Raw genomic sequence first — 25790 nt, forward strand, 5'->3', positions numbered from 1 at the left:
TTATAAATAGTGTGAATTTCTGTCAGTATAATAAAAACTGTTGTGTTTCCATTAGCTAATGTTGAGCACCAGCTACACACTCAAAGACTTCTTATTAGCGTCTCAGGATTTTGGGAAAATGTGTAAAATCATTCAGACAAATAATAATAATAATAATAATAATCACTTTATATATACTGTATATATATATTCGTTTTTGAGTGGCTTTGAGTCTAGGTAACCAATTATCCACAGTCTGGGGTAAAATAATGATGAAGCTGCTTCTTGAAGCATATTGGTGTATGAAAATAGTTAGCAAAAACAGCTAATGTAGCACCTAGGTTGCATGGTGCTTCTATAATGGTGGCACGATATAGTATGGTACTTCAAATAAATGCAGTTTATATTTTCAGCTTCCAATCTGAGAATAATTTTTTAAAGTCTCTAGTCCAAGGTGCTACTTTCATACACGGTAATATTTGCTTGCTAATCCGGGAGCTGATTCCTAGCAAGCTAGCATTCTATAGAACAATACAAGAAAATGAAAACCACAACAAAAAGAGATTTGGGCGTTTAATGGTGGCTTAAAGTAAAAAAAAAAAAAGGAGTGCACAGTTACATTAGACTGTTTAGAAAAAAAAGAAGAATTTTATATGAAGTGGCAAAGTTTATTTAATAACTTTTTACGTTCAAGTTTGTATTTAAAAGCAGAAAGAGAGGGGGATGAGCGCCATCTTGTGGTTATGAAAAGAAACTGCAAAGCCAAACAACTGTTTCTCCGCCTGTCTCTCTCCCTTTCTCTCTGTTTGTCTGTGTCTCTGTCTCTCTCTCCCTCTTTCTCAGTCTCTCTCTGTTTGACTGTATCTCTCTCTCTCTCTCTCTCTCTCGCTCATTCTCAGTGTCTCTCTGTTTGTCTGTCACTGTCTCTCTTTTTGTTTCTCTCTCTCTCCCTCTATGTCTCTCTGTTTATTTCTGTCTCTGTCTCTCTCGCTCTGTTTCCCTCTGTCTGCCTCTCTCTCTCTCTCTCTCTCTCTCTGCGCATGTGAATTTAATATAAAATGCTTTCTATCTTTTATACTATTATCTATTACAGTTAGGTAATAACAGACTGGACACACATAGGTACAATCAATCAATCAATCAATTTAAAAATACATCCATACGTACACACACACTTCTAATAAATAATCAGTTTTGGGATAAAACCGGCAGAAAAGATATGAAGAGACACACTTCTTCACCAAGTAACTGATGCCCAATATGTCCAGCATCTCAGTCCACCCTGTACAATGACCGCAAATCCTGATGCACACATGCAGATACATAAACAAACACACACACACACCCCACTGTGTCTGAGTGACAGGTTTCCATTTTAGTGACTCATAAGATCACCTTTTATTTCTGGATATTTACTGAGCCTTCACAGAAGAATTTCAACCCTGATGCTTTAATTTAAAAAAACATTATGACAGACACACACACACACACACACACACAAAGCTATGATATGAATTGCATGTGTGTATCAGGAACTCTTTTCCTCGATGCAAAAAATTCCACTCATGTAAAATGTCTTTCAAGCATTGACCTTTAGCTCAGCACCCGATTCATCCACCTCGATGTCGGAGTCGGAGAGCGAGCGTCCGGAGCGGTCCGTGTCCGGCGAACGTTTGTGTGAAAGAGTGTGCGTGTCCACCACGTCCAGCGTGTCGGCGCAGGAGAACAGGCTGTGTTGCGTATGAGCATCCGTGCACATCTCGGAACACAAATCCTCATAATCTAGCACCCACTCGGGCCAGAACTCCCGCCGAATCCTCTCACAGTATCGCGCCAGGTTCGGCAGCTCACCTGAGAACAGGTAACATAAGCATTTGTCATAAGAACCACCACATGAGGTGAATGTCATCTCTGTGACAGATCAGTGAATTCTGAAGTCTAACCCTCTACAGTATACAGTCCCCTCCAAAACTATTGGAACGATAAGACGTGTTCATTTATTTCTGTTTTAGAGTGAAGACATTTGGGTTTGAGGTCAAACAGCATTAAGGTCCTGGAAAAATATTCTACAAATTGTTTTTAAAAAATTTTTCTTTTAAGAAAAAGACAGGATTGAATAGATAACCCGATGTGTACTTAGTCAGAACTCAGTACAATGTTTTGAAAGGAAAAGTCCAGTCTGAAGCATATTAACACTGATCAGGCATAACATTATGACCACCTGCCTAATATTGTGTTGGTCCCGCTTTTGCTGCCAAAACAGCCCTGACCCGATATGTACTGTGTACTCAGACACCTTTCTATCAGAACCAGCATTAACTTCTTGAGCAACAGTAGCTCGTCTGTTGGATCAGATCACACGGGCCAGCCTTCGCTCCCCACGTGCATCAATGAGCCTTGGTCGCCCATGACCCTGTCGCCGGTTCACCACTGTTCCTTCCTTGGACCATTTTTGACAGATACTGACCACTGCAGACCGGGAACACCCCACAAGAGCTGCAGTTTTGGAGATGCTCTGATCCAGTGGTCTAGCCATCACAATTTGGTCCTTCGTCAAACTCGCTCAAATCCTTACGCTTGTCCATTTTTCCTGCTTCTAACACATCAACTTTGAGGACAAAATGTTCACCTGTTGCCTAATATAGCCCACCCACTAACAGGTGCCATGATGAGGAGATCATCAGTCTTATTCACTTCACCTCTCAGTGGTCATAATTTTATGCCTGACCGGTGTATAATGAAATGTTTGTGAAGTGTTTAATGATTCCTATGGTAATTTATTTGCTGGTACTGTATTCCTATTATTCCTGTTACAAGGATAAAAAGAAGGGAAAAAACATTATTCAGGTAAAATTAATCAGGTTTCTGTTAGCTTCTAAAAACAAAACAGAACAAGCCTGGATCCTCACATTTGTTTTTACAGAGAAGTTCAATGACATTAATTAGAAATCCAGCATAAGAACAAAGACAAAAGAAGGACTCATTGTTCTCAGCTTGGTCAGTCAGAGATCTGTGTGATGGCACTGACTCTGGAATTAGCATGAAAGTTGAAGCTTTGGTAACGGAGTGTAAAGATGGCAAAAGTTTTGGGACACCCCTCCCATCGAATTCAGGTGTTGTTTTTCAGGGGTTGGGCTCGGCCCCTTAGTTCCAGTGAAAGGAACTCTTAATGCTCCAGCTTCATACCCAGACATTTTGGACAATTTCATGCTCCCACCTTTGTGGGAACAGTTTGGGGATGACCCCTTCCTGTTCCAACATGACCAGTGCACAAAGCAAGGTCCATAAAGACATGGATGAGTGAGTTTGGTGTGGAGGAACTTCACAGAGTCCTGACCTCAACCTGACAGAACACCTCTGGGATGAATTAGAGCGGAGACTGCGAGCCAGACCTTCTCATCCAACATCAGTGCCTGACCTCACAAATGTGCTTCTAGAGGAATGGTCAAAAATTCCCATAAACACTCTCCCTAAACCTTGTGGAAAGCCTTCCTAGAAGAGTTGAAGCTGTTATAGCTGCAATGTGTGGGCCAACTCCATATTACATTCATGTGCATGTACAGGCAGGCGTCCCAAAACCTTTGGCAATATACAGTAGTGTATAAAGAGGAGGTGAGACAGCTGGGCAGATTTAAAGACTAAAGCTCTGCCGCATCGCTCACTGTAAAAAGCGATAAAGCGAGGATAAATCTCACTACGCCACTATCAGCAGGTAGATGAACCACGGAGTAGGTAATGTGCCTGTTGGAAATGTTTCTGTTAGCTAATGGAATCATAACAGATCGATTGTTGGAAATTTTATTGGTGGAGCTGAAAATTATATGCAACATGTCAGCGGATTAGAATGTTCCTGTGGATTGATTCGGGGAGAACGGAAACGCTCTGGTGTAGTCTAAAGTGCCTTAAAGTGATATTATTAAAGATGGTGGACTGTATTTCTCCATTTTTAAGGGCCTTCATTTGTAATAAATTTCACTCAGCTTTTAATAAGTAAGTATTATAATTATGAATTTATTTATTTATTATTATTTATTTATTTATTTAAACATGGTCTTGCAAAATTTACAAAAAGCTGTGATGTGAAATTTCAAATATTCAGTACAGGAACATGGTGTGTGTGTGTGTGTGTGTGTGTGCACGATTAACCTTTAATGAGTCGCTCTGGGCTGGATCCCGGTAACGTCCACATGACCTGAGCAAGATGTCCAAACACTGCAGCATCCACACTGGACACTTTAGAGCCCATGATGTACTTCTTATCTCCTAATAAACAAACACGCAAATACTAATGACAACAGTACACACTACCAAAGTATAGAGATACTATCCATATCACACACACACACACACACACTCAACATGTGTCTTACCCAGCAGTGTGGAGAGAGTGCGCAGGTCTCTCTCTAACAGTGTGTGGATGAGGTGTGTGTTGTAGCGGCCAATGCCGTGGCAGTACATCTCCCTTTTTACCAGGTTGCCATTCAGCTCACACACACTCCACTGCAGCAGCTCACACACACCCAGCATGTGGCGAGTCTCCTCCATGTTCTCCACCCACTGACAGTACGCTATCGTCCTGCAGACACACACACACACACCCACACACACACATACAGTAAATATGGATATTGTTTTATACACAGACAAAGAGACAGACAGACAGGTAGACAGACAGACAGAGAGAAAGGGAGAGAGAGAGATACAGACAGACAGACAGAGACAAAGAGAAACAGAAAGAGCGAGAGAGAGAGAGAGAGAGAGAGAGACATACAGACAGACAGAGAGGCAGACAGAGCGATCAGGGTCTGAATCATTTAGCGTACAGACAGACAGACAGACAGGCAGGCACAGACTAACAGAGAGACACAGAGAATCAGACAGACAAAGAGAGAGAGATAGATGCAGACAAACAGAGAGACACAGAGAAACAGAAAGCGAGAGACAGACAGAGACACAAACAAACAGAGATACAGAGACAGACAGAGATATACAGTGAAACAGAACAAAAGAGAGAGAGAGAGAGAGAGAGAAAGAGAGAGAGAGTGAGACAGACAGAGAGACAGACAGAGTGATCAGGGTCTGAATCATTCAGCGTATATTGTCCTGAAGGCTTCTTTCTTAAATAGAGGAGGAAGTGAAGCGTCCTTCCTTACTGATGTACATCAGCAACACACTCCAGGGTTTTAATACAGCGGGTTCCATTATAGTTATTTATAGCCCTACAACTCATACACACACACACACAGCAAGAGTCCTGAGCCATAAATAACTGAATCAATAGGAGGGTGATGTGCAGCATCCGGTCCAGGATAGAGCGGAGAAAGTGCGGACAGCTATGCAGAATTATTTTTGAACTGGACATGCAGAGATGATGGATCACATAACCCATAATAACCCATAAGGGACAGTATGACGAATAACTAGACATGAACTGTGGGACTACTGGGAGAGCTGCAATTCTAGTAGAAACCTGTTCAAGAGCTCCAAAGAGCTAAACTGTCCGTCCTCTCTGAGGGGAAGTGACATCATTATTCTCTCCCCAGCCACACTGACCAATTACATCTGAGCTCACGTATACAGAAGAAAGCAGACAACGAGTTTCCTCCCTGCGACGGAGCCGCAATTCGAAAAGATCTCTCTGAAGAGCCCTGCACTCACCAGTGTAAATGTTCCTCCACCATTTTAGTGATAGTGTGAGCGATGGCCTCTTCCTCGGCACTCAGACTCTTATTGAGACTCACACCCAGCTTCTTCTCCAGAAATTTGACGATAAACTCCGTCCCAGATACACGTTTGTGGTTGTACTCGATCCATGGCATTGTGCCCTGAGCAGAGAGGCGGCCGTCAAAGTAAGTCTGCACGGAGACGAGGAAACAGAGTTTATAAGATTATGACATGATAACATTATAACATGTTCACACAAATAGTAGAGCATGAAAGTAATGCGCAAGAACTATCTAACAGTTGCATGTCCATCCCCTCTATCCACAAATACAACCCCAACTGAAAGTACTGGAAGTAATAGTGTTTAGTGGTTTGGTGGTTAAGAGGTTAGACTACTGAGCAGAAGGTTGTGAGTTTGAATCCCAGGACCACCAACCCTTGAGCAAGGCCCTAAACCCTCAACTGTTCAGGGGTATAAATGAGATAAGCATAAGTTGCTCTGGATATAAGGATAAGGGTGTCTGGTAAATGTAAGTAATGGCCAGGCCAATTCCTTTGCTTTTGCTTTACACTGAAAACACCGAGTTTTGAGATCAACAGATGAATATGAGATAACAGATGAGCTATCATTTCCTGAACAATAAACAACTTAGAACATGGTGGTAGACCAACTAGTGTTTTTAGGTTTCTCACTTTTTCAGACATTCCAGATTGCTGTATTGGATATGCCCATTGCTTGTGCAGTGGCTCTGATCGATTTTCATTAAAATGGCTTGCTTTTCTTTCATAGACAGCTCTCTGGTCTTGATGTTGGTTTATCCATTAAAACGCAAATGCAGTCTTCAGGGCTCAAAGCAAGAGCAGACATTTAGAGGTATTAATTATGTAAATAATTCATCTAACAGGGTACACCATCTCTAGCAACTAGAAATACCTCAGATATCTATCCATCCATTCTCTGTAGCACTTATCCTACACAGGGTTTGTTGGGAGCCTGGACCTATCCCTCCCATCCATCCATCCATCCATCCATCCATCCATCCATCCATCTATCTATCTATCTATCTATCTATCTATCTATCTATCTATCCAGCCATCTATCTATCTATCTATCTATCTATCTATCTATCTATCTATCTATCTATCTATCTATCTATCTATCTATCTATCTATCTATCTATTAAAGTTAAGAGTTGTGTGTGAGTGGGTACCTGATAGGGAAGGTCCACCATTCTCAGGTAGGTCTCTATCTTCAGGCAGAGCGGATAAAGACTCGGAGAGAGAACCGGTCGGGAGAACTGATGGAGAATGATAGCATCTGTAGAGTCAAGTTCCTGCTCCTTCCTGCAAAAAAGCACTCTGTATTAGCCCTGTTCATGTTGGACTAGCCTTACCCAGGGGGATGGGGTAATGTAATCATAACTGGAGTATCTCTGGGATTTCTGTGGAAGGTGTGAATGATAAAATGGCAGAGTGAGTGCACAAGGAAGGTGATCCTAAACAGGAAATGGATGGTAAATGTTAAATGCCCTAATGTGTGAGACAAGTACATTATGTATTCACAATATCGGTCTATAATATTCATCATTTCCCAGCAGAAAAGTGACTCACCAGACTGTAGTCATGTTGTCACCGGCACGTCTACTTTTCCCGTCCATCAATCAGAGACAAACAATCTCTCTCTATTGTCCTTTGGAGTTTGAATGCAATCCAAATGATTCAATTCATCTTATAGTGTGGTGATGCATCTTGATGCTGTAACTGCAGCTTGCTACGGTTTCCTTAATTTCATCAAACGAGGACACATTCTGTCCATGGCCAAGAACCATTTTAATTAAGTATGAAAAAATGACGTCTTACTGTATCAGTCAACTTAACTAGACAAGCAGCTTATAATCATTATGTTAGCTGTCACTTTTAGCTTTGCTAGCTAGGTAATTTGCTAATGTCTTCAGTTTTAAGGTATAGTTTTGGAGGACCCAGTGCCAATGAGGATGATGATGGAAATCAATCAATCAATAAATAAATATCAATCAAGAAATAAATAAACAAACAAAAAACATAGGGATGTAAAGAGGTATGCGTTTATGCTTAGGATAAGGAGGGTACATGGATTAGGACTGAATATTTTGATCGTTTTAAATTCTAGACCAAAGTGTGTGTGCATGAATAAATGCTTCAAATTTAAAATGAAGCATAGTTTCTAAAAAGCATTCACACTCTCTATGAATTCATAACATCATTACACAGGCAGAAAGCAGTCAAACTGAGAACCCCTTTCGATAATGCCCAAATGAATCATCTAAATAGTTAGAATGTTTAATTTATCTGTTATGTTAAAAGTAAGGAGATTTTTATACTGCTATGTAACAGTGAGATTAAATGGGTTTCAAACATTCAGAAGAACAAAATTCGAGTCATTCATTCAGCTTCAGTAAGCGCTTAATCATCTCTCTCCACCTATCCCTATCTTCTGCATCATCAAAACTTGCACCCACTAGCTTCATATCCTCATTTATTACATCCATATACCTCCTCTTTGGCCTTCCTCTTTGCCTCCTGCCTGGCAGCTCCATGTCCAACATTCTCCTACCAATATACTCACTCTGCCTCCTCTGAACATGTCCAAACCATCTTAATCTGGCCTCCCTAACTTTGTCCCTTAAACGTCTAACATGAGCTGTCCCTCTGATGTACTCGTTCCTAATCCTGTCCAATCGTGTCACTCCCAAAGAGAACCTCGACATCTTCAGCTCTGCTAATTCCAGCTCTGACTCCTGTCTCTTCCTCAGTGACACTGTCTCTAAACCATACAGCCTGGCCGGTCTCACCAGTGTCTTGTACACCTTCCCCTTTGATTCTCGCTGATATTTTTCTATCACACAGAACTCCCGACACCTTTCTCCACCCATTCCAACCTGCTTGCACTCGGGGGTCACAGTCCAGTGACTTCTGTCCCAAGCCCGGATAAATAGAGAGGGTTGCGTCAGGAAGGGCATCTGGCGTAAAACATTGCCAAATTAAATCATGTGAATCGTCATGATTCTGACTCTATAGTAATAATAATAACAACATTAGAACCGAATAGACATGCGTGTCGCTGTCCAACGTGCTGAAATCACCGCAGCTCAAAATCACTGCTGTTTTCTGCAAAGATCCTGCTGATTCAAAAACAACATCTAATCAATCTAATCAATCCCCCTGCTTGTGGATTAAGATATTTCTATTTAGTCTCACAGATCCATTCTTCGAATCCTAGATTATTATTCTTCAACTCGACTGACAGAGCTTTTATTTTACTGACATTGATGAGCTGAGGCTTTAAGAGAAGGTCAATGTAAACACCAAGCTCAGAGGACTATGATAATGGTTTTAAAGGGCTTTCATAAGCACGCCATTTAAAATTATTGAACAATCACAGGATGGTGCTTTTTCCAACAGGATATTATGGCTGATTTATTGTTTTATAAGTGTCATAATAAATCACTCAGTGCTCTGTCTCTCTGTCTTCAATCGTAAATAGCTCTCTACTTCCATTGTATACAAACAGAACATACTGTACACTATACAGCATTATATATATATATATATATATATATATATATATATAGTATAAATAATCATGTGTAATGAATGATGGTATTATTACTACTACAGAAATGATTCAAATCGATAAACAATACTGCCTCATATTGGTTTAGGATACCACATAATATATTTGGAAATGAAAAAATATATATATATATGAATAAATAAAATGCTCGTACTTGATGGATAGCAGTTCGTAGAAGATATAAGCAGCAGCAGCGAGCAATGCTCCTCCGCTCACATACAGGGTTTTCCTCCACCAGGAGTCAGACACCCAGGCCGCAATCATCATCCGGCCACTTTCCTGAGGAGGCACGCCGACTCTCAGAGCACCAAAGTCCGCAGGACAGAGTCCGACTCTCGCCCTGATCCAGCAGCACTGAGCGGGACGAGGGGAAGTCCTCGAGCCGCAGCAGCATTCCCCCGCTTCCTCCTGGATTCTCTCTTAGTCTTCATCGATGGAAAGGGACTGAGATCTAATATATAAACAGCTGTTGTTGATCTTCAAGTCATAACAAAAACAACCCGAAGGTGAACGGGACACCATCCGGAAATCTCCTCCTGCTCTCAACCCCAACACAGCAGCATCCTTGGGCTGTGTCCCAAATAGCCCTCCCTCCCTCTTTCCCTGCGCACTACCTGCACTGCGTAACGAAGGGTACAGTCTAGTATGGATACTGTTATTTTTTTAGGAGTAGTAATAGTGGTAATTCAATGTCTTGCATAAGTATTCGCCCCCTTGAACATTCAGTGGGATTATACTGTACACCAGCTACACAAAATAGCCCATGTAAACAGATCCCAAACTTTGAACATATTTTATTTTTAAAAAGGAAATGCACCGAAAAACACAACAAAGGCTGTCTCTACATGATGCTACCACCACCATGTTTCTGGCTTTCTACTGAGTCAGTCACAAGTGGCACAATGCACAAAAATAGTTTTTAATCACAACTGAATTTAAAGTACAAACAATTAGCATTAACCACATAATATACACTACATAAGGAGAGGGTGCTGGTGGCTCAGTGGTAGGTTTCTCGCCTGCCGTACGGAAGGCCCGGGTTTGATTCCCAGCCACTGGATGCGGTGCCGGTCCCAAGCGCGGATAAAATGGGAGGGTCGTTGTGCGGACTGGTTGGTTTGCTGTGGCGACCCCTCACACACGTAGGGAGCAGCCGAAAGATCAACACTATATAAGGATCAATGCTTTATCTCAGTTTAAACCATAGTTCAAGCAAACTGAAATGTACACAATTCTCTTGAACCTAAATGTAATTGATCCGTGCTTGGTGTCTGATTTATCTGACATTGTATGACATAACACTGTCTCTCAAAATGGGCCCATGAATATAGCTGAGATTTTAAAATAAAATTTAAACAAAAGAAGTGTTAAGGTTGGAACGTTTCTTGTTCACGTTATTAGTTAGATCATGTTTGATTTGTACCTTTAATTCGACATTGAGGCTAGAGCATTCTGATATGGATTTTTTTTATTTATATTGTGATGATGTACACGTTTTCTGTATTAAAAGCCTACACTGAGTAACTCTGTATTGACTGTATGGACAAAAGTCTAATCCTCAGCAGGGGTCTGATTAAGTGGCTCCTCCTTCTCTTTGATGGCGTGCAGCGCATAATTCACGGCTGTGCTCTTCTGCCAGCTCCAACATCCGGAAAGAGGGTTGTAAAACATTCCTCTGACAGTCTGAACACTCATTCCAGCTGAGAGAAAACAGAGACAGAGAGAGAGAGGAGACAAAAAAATGATTAGCAATATACAGTGCTCATTAGCGAATTAGGACATGGGGGCTAGATAACAGTGTAAATATAAGCTTGCGTTCAGCGTTCATACTGTTTGAAGCGAATAAGTGATCCATAATCACTAGTTTAAACACTGAAGATGTCACAGCTATCTGTAGCCAGTAATCAAGTGAGTGAGTGAGCAGATTTGTCTGTGTTTTCTGGCTACCAAATCCAGAATTTCTCTCTCTTCCTGGTCGATCAGAGCGACGGTACCCGATCATTGCTATCTGTAAGCTCATGTTTTTGAAAGTGTGTGTGTAGTTCCTTCCTCCTAGGGTGTCATGCCAACCCAGCTCACTGAAAACGAGGTGTAATAGCAATGAAAGCAGCTTTTCAAGCCTTGAATGGAATAAAAAAGTTGATCAATATTCAGTTTGCTTCTAATGTGCTCTTTATTGTGTACTCTGTAAAGTGCTTTCCAGTCTGTGTGTGTGTGTGTGTGTGTGTGTGTGACTCACAAGATTCCAGCAGTGTCTCCAGCTCCACCGGGCTGATGAACTTGTCCCACTGATGTGTCCCTTGTGGTACAATACGCAGCACCTGTTCAGCCATCACGATTCCCAAGGCATAGGATAGCTGAGTCCGACTGATAGTGGTGATGAAGACAGACCCACCCGGCTGGACACACGGACACACAAACACACACCCAGCTCAGTACGGCCTGACAAAGTGAATAGTGTAACCTTGAATATTATTATTATTTATTTATTTTTCCATTGTCTATACCCGCTTTATTCCTAATTAGGGTCATGGCGATCTGCTGGAGCCTATCTCAGCACACACTGGGCGAAAGGCAGGGGTACACCCTGGACAGGTCTCCAGTCCATGCAAACATGCAAACTCCACACAGAAAGGCCCCTGCCTGTTGGAACCTGGGATTCGAACCCTTCTTGCTGTGAGGCAACAGTACTAACCACTAAGCCACTGTGCTGCCCAGTATTACATTATATTAGACCTTATATTTACATTAGTAAAACCAGTACATCAAACTGTGTGACCAGCTGATCAAATATGAATCAGGGACACTGGTTTGAGTGACCATGAGAGTGATTGTTACCTTCAGCATGCGGTAGCAGCAGTGGACGAAGGTGTCGAGATCTGCCAGGTGTTCGACCACTTCCGAGGCCACGATCGCATCGAATGCTTCCTCATTTTCCTCTTCCTCAGTCAGCTCTTCCAGAGTGCATGCACGATACCGCACTCGTCCTCTGAGCGCAGGATCGAGGGATGAGTGCAGCTCGGCTGTCCTCACGCTCACCTCTACTGGGTCAACACCCAACACCTTGGCACCCATTCTCCCAAGGGGCTAATACAGCAAGGGATCAAAACGATGGTGGAAAGTGAGTTTACCTGAGTTTAGTTTACAAAAAAAAGAAGCTGGTGGGAGATAAAGTTGAGGTACCTCAGTGAGCAGACCTCCACCACAGCCCACATCAAGTATCCTGAGCCCAGCCAGGGGGCGACCCATCTCACCCCCACCGTGTACAGTCAACAGGTTATCACTGGAGGCAAAAGATCAGAGGGAAAGATCAGCATATCCTCATCCACCTTCTTTTGTGGTCTGTGATCATATGAGTAATTCAGTAAATGTGGAATTTTAATAAGAATGTGGAATGTGAATACTGACCGGATGAAGGGCACTCTGAGATCATTCATGGCATGGAGGAGGGCAAATTCACCTTGTATATCCCACCATTTATTGGCCAGAACCTGGAACTTCCTGACCTCCTCCGGGTCTAGAGTGCTGGAGGAGAGAGGACGGACACTGTGGATATGGACACTAGAAGAAAAAGGGGTTTGTTGTTATTAGACAAATAAACATTATGTACAAAGCACTTTATTGTGGAGTGCTCTGCATATGGGAAAGTGAATTACATTTCTGACAAGGAAATATGAATCAACTAATGACTACACTGATCAGGCATAACATTATGACTACTGACAGCTGCCGTGAATAAGACTGATGATCTCCTCGTCATGGCACCTGTTAGTGGGTGGGATATATTAGGCAGCAAGTCAACATTTTATCCTCAAAGTCGATGTGTTAGAAGCAGGAACAAGCGTAAGGATTTGAGCGAGTTTGACGAAGGGCCAAATTGTGATGGCTAGACCACTGGATCAGAGCATCTCCAAAACTGCAGCTCTTGTGAGGTGTTCCCGGTCTGCAGTGGTCAGTATCTTTCAAAAGTGGTCCAAGGAAGGAACAGTGGTGAACCGGCGACAGGGTCATGGGCGGGCAAGGCTCACTGATGCACGTGGGGAGCGAAGGCTGGCCCGTGTGATCCGATCCAACAGACGAGCTACTGTTGCTCAAATTGCTGGAGAAGTTAATGCTGGTTCTGATAGAAAGGTGTCAGAATACACAGTGCATTGCAGTTTGTTGCGTTTGGGGCCACATAGCTGCAGACCAGTAAGTGTGCCCGTGCTGACCCCTGTGCACCACCGAAAGAGCAACAATAGGAGTATCAGAACTGGACCAATGGTAGAAGGTGGCCTGGTCTGATAAATTATGTATTCTTTTACATCACATGGATGGGTGGGTTGCATGTGCGTCGCTTATGTGGGGAACACATGGCACCAGGATGCGCTGTTGTTGACCTGGTGTTGACCTTGCCTCCAAATTTGCCAGATCTCAATCCATTCAAGCATGTGTGGGATGTGCTGGACAAACAAGTCCGATCCATGGAAGCCCAACCTCGCAACTTACAGGACTGCTGCTAACATCTTGGTTCCAGATAACACAGCACACCTTCAGGGATCTAGTAGAGTCCATCTAGCGCCATCTAGGGCTGTTTTGGCAGCAGAAGGGGGACCAACACAATATTAGACAGGTGGTCATAATGTTATGCTTGATCGGTGCATACGTAATAAAATCAAAATTTTATTCAATGTAAAAACAAAATGAACAGCGCAACGATGACGGTTTGATACATAATACACGTGACCACTGCATAAGCGTATAATAACGCTAAACAAATGTGAAATATACGAGTTATTTTGTTGGGGAAACTGACTTTCTCACCCTCTCGTCTCGCCCCCAGAGTGTGTGTGCTGTTTACGTCCCGTCCAGCTGCTGTGTGACATTCTGACACGCTGACATTCATTTGTAGGATATTTTACCACAGGTATCGTCCATTTTAATCTGTACTTAAATACAAAGCCAGTAAGGCGTGCACATTTCTGAGAAAACATCACCGCGATTTATTTAAGCTCACATTTCATGATATATACTGCAAAGTACTTCAATGTGACCGAACAGGTCCGGCACCGATTTCGGTCGGGGGGAATCTGAGCAGTGTTAAACCAGTTCCGGCTCTCAACTCTATATTTACTGTTTCTATAATTTTTAAAAATAGATTGAATATATATATATATATATATATATATATATATATATATATATATATATATATAAAACTCGGAATAAAGCAATATACATGTTATTCTCCACACTTTTCTCCAAAACTAGTCGCGTTCGGCTATGCAGTTATGCTAACTGTAGACTGAACCTATTCCCGGGGAAATATGTATGTTATATAATAATTATATAATAAAATAAGTTATATATGTATCAATTAATCTACAATCCCTTCTTTTATATATTAAAATGCATTTATTTCCGTACTTCGTGATGTTTTATTAGTGGAATTTCCTAACTTAATAGCAACCTCGTGTGTCGATATTGAAAGAATAAATAAATAGACAGATAAAAATGTTTTATTCGAGCCCTTGATTAAGAGATTTTACACATGAAACAGCTTTTAGAGCAGAAATTTGAGCAGAAGGTGATTGCGCAGTCTGAAAAACTTCCCAAATGGTTTCAGGTGAAAGGTTTAGCGCTTGCTCGGAAGAGTCGCTTGACGTCGCCATACGATGACGTGGTGGGATAATTTGCATATTCATTTAAACGTCACGCAGATTTGCATGGAGCTTTTTCTGAAGCTACTTACAGAATTGTACAATTTTATCCGGAATATAAAAATAGTTTGTTATAATTCACGACTGTGGTCATGGCACTAGAAACCAATTATTTGAATAGTACACTATATTGCCAAAAGTTTTGGGACACGCCTCCAAATCATTGAACTCAGGTGTTGTTTTTCAGGGGTTGGGCTCGGCCCCTTAGTTCCAGTGAAAGGAACTCTTAATGCTTCAGCTTCATACCAAGACATTTTGGACAATTTCATGCTTTCTGGGAACAGTTTGGGGATGACCCCTTCCTGTTCCAACATGACCAGTGCACAAAGTAATGTCCATAAAGACATGGATGAGTGAGTTTGGTGTGGAGGAACTTCACTGGCCTGCAGAGTCCTGACCTCAACCTGATAGAACACCTTTAGGACGAATTATAGCAGAAACTGGGCCGTCTGCCTTTACATGCACATGAATGTAATATGGAGTTGACCCCGCCCTTTACAGCTTCAACTCTTCTGGGAAGGCTTTCCACAAGGTTTAGGAGTGCGTTTATGGGAATTTTTGACCAGTCCACTAGAAGCACATTTGTCAGGTCAGGTGCTAATGCTGGACGAGAAGGTCTGGCTCGCAGTCTCCACTCTAATTCATCCCAAAGGTGTTCTATGGGGTTGAGGTCAGGACTCGTCAAGTTCCTCCACACCAAACTCGCTGTCCCAAAACTTTGGCAATAAAAGTGTATGGTTTATTACAAAAGACAAAAACAAAAAGTGATAATGAGCAAAGCAGACATGAAGGGCTGACTAATGGAGTAACACAGAAAGTGCTATTGTACATTCTGCATCATTGTTCCGGGGTGTTAGATCCTGAGCATCAGTTTCTGTCTGTGTGGTGTGTCTGAGCATCATCTTCATGTTCCTTGGTTCCTAACCACCTTCCAAAAAGTATGCTGGTATAAAGATTTGCCACATCTGCCCCTAAACTAAGGTGTGACTGTGTGTGTGTGTGTGTGTGTGTACACATTGGTGTCCTTGAAATCAACTTCCCATTCAAACATTTTGTTAGTGATGGTCATCGATTTTTGATCCTGATTAGAATAAATGGCTAAAGTGCCTTACAGAGGTCTGCTATGCCTTAAAGATTCACAAACTTGTGGCCAAAAAAACTAAACACTTACTCCCTGTATCCTATGAGAATCGCATCCAAGGCAGGGATTAATCAGCGACACCAAGACATTACACTAAAAGATAATAATAATAAATAAATAAATAAATAAATAAATAAATAAAAAACACGACACTCAATCTGAACAGAAAAAAAGCATTCTTATTTTATTGGACACTTTACATTAGATGAATTCTGTCCCTCGTCTTGAGGGCTTTAAAATGTTACAGCTTTCGAGATCCTGTATGAACTACCAATGCTGAGTCTTTTCATGACACAAGGCAAAAAAGAACCTTATCGTTGGAAACTTTGCGTATCACAGACGTCGCTTAAAAACAAACACGTATTTACAGTGTGGGTTTGAGTGCAGAGTTCACCTACAAACGCGGCCTCCATAACGAGACGCGCCCTTTTAAACTCATGGAATTTTAAAATAAGTGAGAGACGCAGGAATCCTCAGCGCCTGCGACGGCTCGGGGAGTTCGACCTGCGGAGAAACGGAAAAACACACACACGGAGGGAAAGTCAGTGTTATCTCGCCCTGGCACTCGCGGTGTCACACCTCACAGCTTGTAGCATCAACACAAAACGGAAACACGAAGCAGGGTTAAAATGTACAATGGCTCAGTACAACATGGATTACTGCTCTATGTCTTGAAAATCTATTTTCAAAAATAGATAAAATGGGTAAAAGTGCATATGCGGAATTAAGGCGTTAAATAACGTTAATGCAATGTTACACCATGGACAAGGTTTAATATATGGGGAAAAAAAGGAAAAAGGATAAAAATGGATACTACCTTGATCGCGACTTAGACTTGTGTTTGCGGCTTGCCTTCTTACCAGACTTGTGCGATTTTTCCGTTGACCTTGATCGACTACGTTTGTTTTTTTTAGACTTTTTGCCTTTGCTAACCTCAGGGGATGGGGACCTGCTGGAGTCAGAGTCTGAATACTTCCTGTTCGGTTTGGCCGAACTCTTTCTACTAGACCTGCTGTCCTGTCGGGAAATAGTGTCGCTCTCTCGCCGCTTCTTCTTGGATCTACTCTCGTCCTCTCTGGCTGAGCTAGCGTCCCTCTCTCTTTCTCGTTCCCTTTCTCGCTCTCTTTCCCTCTCCTTTTCCTTTTCCCTTTCCTTCTCCCTCGCCTTTTGCTTGTCTTTCTTTTTCTCTAGCTCTTTGTCCCTCTTCTTCTTCTCCTTATCACGGCTTGGACTCCTCTCTTTCCTCCTCTCTCTGTCTCTGCTTCTTGTTCTCTTCCTTCGACTGTGGCTGCGGCTGCGACTGCGCCGTCTATCACGGCTGCGACTGCGTTTTCTGTAGCGAGCAGAGCTCCGGTCGCGACTGCTCCACCTCCTCTCTCGGTCACCGCGTTCTGAATGATTCCTGCGGGAACTCCGACTGCGGCTGCGCCTGCGAGTCCCACGCGAAGCCGAGCGACTGCGCCGTCTCTTTCTGCGCGGCGAGGAAGAACGGGACGAAGAGGAGGATGACGTGGAGGAGGAAGACGAGGACACGGAAGAAGAGGAAGACGAGCTGGAGGAGGACGTACGGCTGCGGCGTGACTCTGGATGCTTGACCTCACTAACTTCTGACCTCTGGCCTGCCTCTACTACCTCCCTCTCCTTAACTTCCTGTTTGTGTTTAGAATCTAACGGCTCATCCTCATGACTCTCTCGCTCCCTTTCCCTGCTTCCTAGACCTGGGGGTTCTAGAAAAAAAATACACAAATACAAAATAATTAACATTCTCAGACATAATGACCAAACATATTTTATGACACAGAAGAAGAGATAAAAAATGTAGTTAAAGGGGCAAAAAGGGGAGCTGGTGGTTAAAGGGCCAGATGAAGTTGCTGGAGATTATTTAGGGCAAACAACAAGGCTGGTGGTTAAAGGGGCAGATGAAGTGGCTGGAGATTAAATAGGGCAAACAACTAGGTTGGTGGTTGGGTGGCTGGATGCTGAAGGGGCAAACAGATTGGCCAAGGGGGTTAAAGCGGTCAACAGGGCAGCTTTGACCTGAAAGGAAGTCTGGAGTAATAAGACTCTTACCTGGGTTAGTAACAACATGCTCCTCCAGCTCCTGTCTTTCCTGCTCCTTGCGCCGAAACGCGTCCTGTTTCTGGCGAATCCGGTGCCGCAGCTCCTCTTCGTCCGTATCGGACGAGTCCGAGCCCTTCAAGCTACGTTCATCCTCGCTCTCGTCTGATCCGTACGCCCCGAGGCCGCCTGCAGCCGTAACATTGTTTATTATTATCAAATATCGCCGGAAAAAAACTCATTACAGCCTTTTACTCAACCCTGAACCATTTTAATGTGTTTCTTTTTTTCACAAATGATCAGCAACAACAGCAAAGACTAAATATCAAACACCAGTCCTGCCTACGGGAACATGAAGAGTTAGACAAGACACGCGCACACACACACAGAGATTTAACCATAAACTGTAGGATGTGTGTGTTCGTTCTGACGGCCTACTCTTGTTTTCCGGTTTGAAGACAGCCGTGTTTAACTCAAGCTAACACTGAGGTGACGTTAGCCTAATAAGGGCAAGTGTGAGATTAGCATGAAGCTGGCATTATAGAAGTGTGAGGTTAACTGTTAGATTAGCATGACGTGTACACGAGAGCATTAGCATGAGGTCCGAGGTGCATGTTAAGGCGTTAAGTTAACGTACAGTCAGTGTGGGGTTAGTGTTAGACTGCCATGAGCATAAGATTATATTGGAGATTATCATTAAATTGTTTTGCTGATAAAACAGACAAATAACCATTCAAACACACACACACACACACACACACACACACACACACCGTCTCTAATGTGTCCTTCTGGGTAATGCAGCATGCTCTTAATTATTCATTACACAGTTTATTAACCTCACACTAATGTTAATATACTGAACAGCAAGCACATGATTGCTCATTAATCAGCTTTAAAAAGAGAGAAAAAAAAAAAAAAGAAAGTTATGCCTCTATAGATCCCCCTCCCTTAGCCCTGTCCTTTGACCCCCCCTGACCCTGACCCCCGTCTGAGGAAGTGTACACTTACCGAGGGAGGACAGAGAAGCCAGTGCACTGGACTGTGCCAGCTGTTTTGCAGGAGCTTTGATTCACATCAACAACAGGAACAACATGTTAAAACACAAAGCCACCATTTTCTCTCTCAAAGCCTCTAGACAGGAGGGTACACTGATAACGCAATATTGACAAGCGCCGCCTTGGCAAGAACACAATAAACAAAAACAAAACAAATAAACAAAACAAAACAAAACAAAAAAATGGAGAGAAGAAGAGGGTTAAACAAACAAACACATACACAGAGCAGTAGAGGGAGAGAACCAATCTGTACTAATGAAGTGTGTCTCTGGGAAAAAGACGATCCATTAGTAACAGTTTTCATCTTGCAGCTTTTTTTTTTTTTTTGTCCTTCTCCTTTATTTATTTATTTTTTTGCATTTGCATTTGATGTTATAAACATTATTAGCAGCTCATCTAATTTAGGCTTTCACATTTTGGGAAATCAAACAAACGGTCAGCAAAGACTGTGTGAGCAACTGCGTCTTGCTTTCATTGCTAAAATGGAAGGCACAGCTGAATGGGCAAAAAGAGGAGAGGACTCAGACCTTTGCCGGCTTTGCGATGCGTCTCCAAGGCGACGCGGACGATTTCTTCGTTGGTCACCTCCAGCAGAACTTCGGTCAGAAGCGTTTTGGTCAGCAGCATCTGACGTGGGGGGGGGGGGGGGGGAACACTATAAACCTTAATCTGCAAAAGTAAGCTTCATTTATAGTTATGGATATTAAGTTCAGTGCAAGCCTTGTGTGTGTGTGTGTGTGTGTGTGTGTGTGTGTGTGGGGCTGACCAGCTGAAACTCTCGCTCCTCTTCAGTCATTTCCGGCTCGCTCTGCTCCTCATGTACAGGAGATGGGACTTTCAACGTAACGCTTTCCTCTGCATCGTCACCTTCATCACCATCCTCATCATCACTGTCCTGTAATAGAAATTAAACACATATCTATACCTCACATATACAGAAATACAATGAGACTGAATATGTGTATAGAGAAGATTTGTTTCTCTTATTTTTTATTATTTCTTTTGATTTTTAGGTTTTCTTTATGTTATTTATTTCACTTGCACTGCTGCGTTAATCTGAATTTCCCCTATGGGGGATTCAAATCTCATCTCCTCTACTAGAAAACCAACCAGATATTCCATTCACTTTATGCAAATAGGTTGGTTAGGTAATCAGAGAGAAGTCCATGTTTAGCATCCATCCTTTGTTCTGTCAGGCGTTAGCGGAGCTGGCTGATATAACGCGCTAAACGCTCGTCAGAATGTCGCCTGACGGGCTATGCCAACTTGGATGCGGTTTGGGACACGCCCACCTTCTGGATCTCGATTTGATAAGGATGTAAGATGTTTGCTGAAGAGGGTGTGGTCCCAGTGAGCGAACACTTACAAACTTGCTCTTGCGTGGTAACCGGACGCCGTCTCCCTCCTCCTCGGCCTCGTTGTCTTTTTCTTTGTGAGCCATTTCAGCACGCTCTTTCTCCATCCTCTCCTTCTCCAGTTTCTTCTGCTTCTCACGGTCCATTTTTTCGAGGCCTTCTCGAATCCACGCAGGCAGAGTGCGCCTTTTCACAGCGTCTGGGTTCCAGATCGAGAGGAAAAACATCAAGAATGAACGTCGCAGGAAAAGAGGAAGAAATATATTTATATATTATATCATAAAACCTTACCAATAACTGGTGCTTCTGTTTTGATGCCCATCTGCCCAGGTGATCTGGGTCGTTCTGGTCTGAATCCTGGCATCCTGTCTCGCCTGTTTTGAGGGCCGTCGGGCCAAAATGGTGGGGGAAACCCAGTGCCAGGAGGACCAAATGCTCCGTGCTGAGCATAAAAACAGTAATCTCCATAAGAAAACCTGTAATACTTAATACTACCTTTAAAACTAATACCATAAGCTGAAGTTATAGTCAACAGATTACACTCTTCGATTAGTGATCACAAGTGATAACATTAATATTATCATAATGTGTATTTTATACACCTGCACCTATGTGATACCTGATAATCAAACTGGTTGACTGCCATAGGAGCGACAGGGTAGTGTTCTGGCCCGCTGTTGAACCCATGACTGTTCTGGTTAAAGACGTGATGCGGGTCACTGGTGAACTCGACGCTGTCCTGACTGTTACTGTCCTCGGATGGATTTACGATGTCCATTGGCGCCGGCGCTGGGGGAATCCAGGTCTGATCTGCGGGAGGCGGGGGAGGAGGAGGAGGTTGGCTGTGCATCCCCCACTCTACACAAGAGCAAAAGGGGAAAAAAAGATCATAAATAAACATCACGAAGGTGTTCCAAAGGTCACAGACATGCCATGGCAGACATGGTGTCTAATGCATCATTTGGGACACAACCTGTGAGATCTGAACTGCCTACCTGGCTGCCACATCCTATTAAAACTGGAGTCATTCTGAAAGTTTGTGTGATTGTTATGAGCTTCGAGTCCCGCCGTGTCCTGCCCGTTAGGCTGCGGCGGCGGCGGCGGCTGCTGCTGCTGCTGCTGCTCCATTGTGGTGCCACTCGACTCCTTCTGCGCGATCCATGCCTGAGCTAAAGCCGCCCAGTCCACCTGACCTGAAACACACACAGTCGGGAGATTCTGTGAGACAGCCCATCATGGTTCTGGAAACCTTACTGCCTTTTTTCAAGTCACCTACCTGGATCTTGCTGATGCTGAAACGACTGCATCCACTGCTGCTGACTCAGAGGCCATTGTTGCCAGGGCTGACCTCCCTGGTCCCACATCTCTAAATCTTCAATGCACTTAGCCTGCAAGAAAAACAAGCAGAAAATTAAACCCAGGGTAAACAAACCACATACTCCAACTATGCAGCTCATCTCAACCACTCTGTTTTCCCCATTACATGACCTTTGGCTTGTGTTAGATAAAGGGGGGGACATATATAAATACATTCATGCGCACACAAATTATTTAAAGATGTTCACTTCCAGAACAAGAATCTACAAATAATTTCCTCACCCTTGTCATCCAAGATGTTCATGTCTGTCTTTCTTCAGTCGTAAAAGAAATGATGTTTTTTGAGGAAAACATTTCAGGATTTTAGTGAACTTCTATGGTGCCCCCGAGTTCCAATACATAATACATAGCGTCACAGATACGCATCCCAGAGCTAGTGCTAGACAGTATACTGATATATAATGGCTGATGGTTTTGCTAGATAAGACCCTTCTTCCTGGGCTGGGATCATTTAGAGCTCATTGAAGCTGTATTTAAACTGTATTTTGGACCTCGCGGGCACCACAGAAGTTCACTAAAATCCTGAAATGTTTTCCTCAAAAAACATAATTTCTATACGACTGAAGAGAGAAAGACATGAACATTTTGGATGACCAGGGGGTGAAGAAATTATTAGTAGATTTTTGTTCTGGAAGTGAACATCTCCTTTAAAACCGGCGTGTATTGAATTGACCGTGATGGTTAATAAAGAGCAAAATAATATCGTGCGATTAACCGCTTTTCCCTCAACATATTCAGACCTACTGTTTGTGTGTTAATTAAAGCACTATGGCATTAAACATTTCTGCAAAACACTGAGAAGTGACCCGATGGACTCTGGGCTCGTGCACAAGAGTATAACGAGCAGAAGACTCCAGCTCTATGACAACACAGCGGATGAATAAGAGCTGAAGCTGACATCTCTTCCAGCCCAATAAACCGCCATATATATTTATTCACCACTCCTTGACTTCACAAATCCTGAACTCGTTCCCTTGAAGCTATTAAACATTACACGGAGTTATAACAAAACGTTAGCGCTGTTATAAACGCGTTATACGGCGCTGCTATGCTAACGCTAATGCTAGGCCTCGAATATGAACACAGGCATGCATTAAAAGCAAAAAAATGTCGCCTCATAACATACACTGACGCTAACATCCCCGCATTTCGAAAAGGATAGGTGCAAATATTCTAAAAATATGATCACTTATTAGCGTATAATGTTTGTATTTTTATTTCTTTTGCACAATCCGCTGCGCTCCCCTACCTCTGATGCGGCCTGCACAGAAAATGGCGTTTATTTGATTAACCGGAAGTGCTTTTCGCTAAGCAAAGCGGATGCGTTTGAATCGCTTCGCATTGGCACAAATAGGACTTTTATTTTTTGTGATTAAATTTTTTTATTGCTTTTGCATATAAAGGGTCACATACAATTGTATACAATTGCTTCTTTACAATAAACAGCTCAAACTGACCATCTGAACCCCTCCAAACATCCCCACCCCCCAGCGGTCCCCAAAGTCCAGGCGCGAGTGGGACTTTTATTTTTATTTTTTTGTGATTAATTTTTTTTATTGCTTTTGCATAGAAAGGGTCATATACAATTAAATTGCTTCTTTACCATAAACAGCTCAAACTGACCCTCTGAACCCCTCCAAACATCCCCACCCCCTGGCGGTCCCTAAAGTCCAGGTAGGAATGGGACTTTTATCAGAACGCTCTTTTATTTACGATATTAGCTGCTTAATAACAAAAATAATTTTGCTATCGAACTGAATTGTTTTTTTTTTGTTTTGTTTTGTTTTGTTTTGTTTTAAAAGCAGATGTTTTCCCCCTAAGGGATGCCGTGGCTTCACAAGACAAATGAGCCTGCCACTTAATACACAGCATGGGACTTTTAGTTTGTAGAACTACTGCATAAGACATGGGGGAACGCTGTTATAGGCAAATTATGGATCAACGACGAGTTGGAATTATATCTAAAGAAATCCATTATAAATTCCTCAACAATCAAATGAGCTCTTGAGGAAAAGATTCAGTATGGATCACAATAATTGTGTGTGTTTTGTGTGTGAGGATAATACCGAAACAACCTAACACTTATTTACCTTCTGTGATTTCTCTTCAGCTTTCTGGGATGATATGCTTGATTGGTTGGTCACTAAAATACATGCCCTTCCACCATTATATTATATTTGGCATGCTGCTGCCTGATAATAAAGCTGACTTCCTTGTAAATGTCATTTTATTACTTGGGAAGTTCTTTATTCACAAATGTAAAAACCCTAAAGACCAGACCTTCCTTCTTTTTTTTCCTGTTTTCATAAGAGACCAAGAAAATAATGTTCTCCTTTCACTAAAGCATATGCATTAAAAAATAATGGAATAAAACTTCTTATATGCCGTGAATTTAGCATTATCTATGAAAATTAAATGGACCCTCTAGCACCCCCCCCCCTTTTTGTATTAATTGTTTTCTCCTTCTCTCTTTGTTGGTTGATTTGTTTATGATCATGCGGTATTCCTACAATTACTATAATGTACTAGTTTTGTAAATTTGTTCTGTGTCTTGTTTTGTTTGAATTGTTCTAAATATTGAATGCTTTAATGACAAATTGTTTGCATTATAATAATAGCAGATAAAAATTTTTTTTTTTTAAAAAAAAGGTTGGAATTATATGGCGCCTGCAACCACCTTGAATATTTATTTATTTATTTATTTATTTATTTATTTATTTATTTATTTATTTATTTATTTATTTATTTATTTATTTTTAAAGATTATTTTCCTATAACTGAACTCCCAGAGAGTCTGAGACACCAGTCTTACAAGAGAAATTTGTCAGCTTACCTTTTTATCCATTTCTAGGTACATTGAATGAACTGGAATGTCCAACAGTCCACCTATTTCCTCGTATTGCTTACATTAAAACAGCCAACAGTCTCTCACCAGCCTTTCTAATTTCTCTCTCTCTCTCTCTCTCTCTCTCTCTCAGTCATTCAGACAAAAATGTAGATTGTCAGGTTACTGATAAAACTCAAAGCTAACTTATTAAGTAGTGTGTCCTTCCACTTACAGGTTTAAATCTAATGCCTTTGTTATATGTTCAACATTATTGTTACTATAGGACGATTTTATGCCCCCAAAAACTAATAAACAGATGCCAGTGGGTTTTTAAAATGCCAGTACAAATCTAAAACATTTGGCAAACCATAAATATATCCAAAACAAAACGACGTATTATTATATAAGTACCTGATGTGAAGAGAAAGTGAAGTGCCAGACCAGTTCTGACCACACGAGGGCGCCGTGTGACTTCTTCTCTACAACAATCTCGACCTGTGCCCTGAGATAGTTTGGTGTACTTACCTCAAATGTTTCCTTTGAACATGGCTTTTAGAATAAGAATAAGTCTAAAACTAAACAAACGTTTCATTTCAACGTCAAACTGCAATGACATTGAAAAGTTCAACATGTCTCATACTCTACTGCAAATACCTGGGTGTCACACCCATGCGTGGGTCTTCCCCAACCTCAAAGTTCCAAGCACGTAGCTGTGTCATTATAGGATGTACAAAGCCCTGACCTTTCCTCCTCTGAACACCTTTGGGATGAATTGAAGCAGATCTTTTTGCCCAACAGCAGTGCCAGTTCTTATTAATGCTCTTGTGCATTTGAGTCCATAAAGATAGGAATTTTAGGAAGTATGCAACCCCAATTACAAATATTTTAGACAGTATGGGTGTTTAGGAGCAGTACCGTGTTCTATTAAGTTCTTAAAATCGGTGTGTGGAGTTGATACGATTCGATATACCTACATACATCGATCATGTATAACATTATGACCACCTGCCTAATATTGT

At 42.1% G+C, this 25790-nt stretch overlaps 3 protein-coding genes across 3 annotated transcripts; all 3 read right to left on the reverse strand.

The window, feature by feature from the left end:
• Window positions 1–537: 537 nt before the first annotated feature.
• Window positions 538–9835, reverse strand: faxcb (failed axon connections homolog, metaxin like GST domain containing b). The gene is made up of 6 exons (XM_058418060.1): window positions 9411–9835; window positions 6855–6987; window positions 5638–5834; window positions 4350–4555; window positions 4126–4242; window positions 538–1830 (listed from the first exon to the last, which is right to left on the reverse strand). Exons 1-6 carry the CDS (start codon window positions 9521–9523, stop codon window positions 1559–1561), a joined length of 1038 nt encoding a protein of 345 aa, XP_058274043.1. The 5' UTR covers window positions 9524–9835; the 3' UTR covers window positions 538–1558.
• Window positions 9836–10035: 200 nt separating this feature from the next.
• On the reverse strand, window positions 10036–14328 carry coq3 (coenzyme Q3 methyltransferase). The gene is made up of 6 exons (XM_058418061.1): window positions 14060–14328; window positions 12665–12817; window positions 12440–12539; window positions 12095–12343; window positions 11496–11655; window positions 10036–10956 (listed from the first exon to the last, which is right to left on the reverse strand). The coding sequence occupies exons 1-6, from the start codon at window positions 14227–14229 to the stop codon at window positions 10808–10810; spliced, it is 981 nt and encodes a 326-aa protein (XP_058274044.1). The 5' UTR covers window positions 14230–14328; the 3' UTR covers window positions 10036–10807.
• Window positions 14329–16255: 1927 nt separating this feature from the next.
• Window positions 16256–23244, reverse strand: pnisr (PNN-interacting serine/arginine-rich protein). Its single transcript, XM_058418058.1, has 12 exons — window positions 23194–23244; window positions 21844–21955; window positions 21563–21760; window positions 21187–21425; window positions 20859–21009; window positions 20579–20766; window positions 19979–20107; window positions 19740–19839; window positions 19166–19219; window positions 18167–18343; window positions 16914–17823; window positions 16256–16600 (listed from the first exon to the last, which is right to left on the reverse strand). The coding sequence occupies exons 2-12, from the start codon at window positions 21929–21931 to the stop codon at window positions 16570–16572; spliced, it is 2265 nt and encodes a 754-aa protein (XP_058274041.1). The 5' UTR covers window positions 21932–21955; window positions 23194–23244; the 3' UTR covers window positions 16256–16569.
• Between the last annotated feature and the right edge of the window lie 2546 nt (window positions 23245–25790).

This window comes from Hemibagrus wyckioides, linkage group LG20, assembly GCF_019097595.1.
Source record: "Hemibagrus wyckioides isolate EC202008001 linkage group LG20, SWU_Hwy_1.0, whole genome shotgun sequence".
Taxonomy (NCBI): domain Eukaryota; kingdom Metazoa; phylum Chordata; class Actinopteri; order Siluriformes; family Bagridae; genus Hemibagrus; species Hemibagrus wyckioides.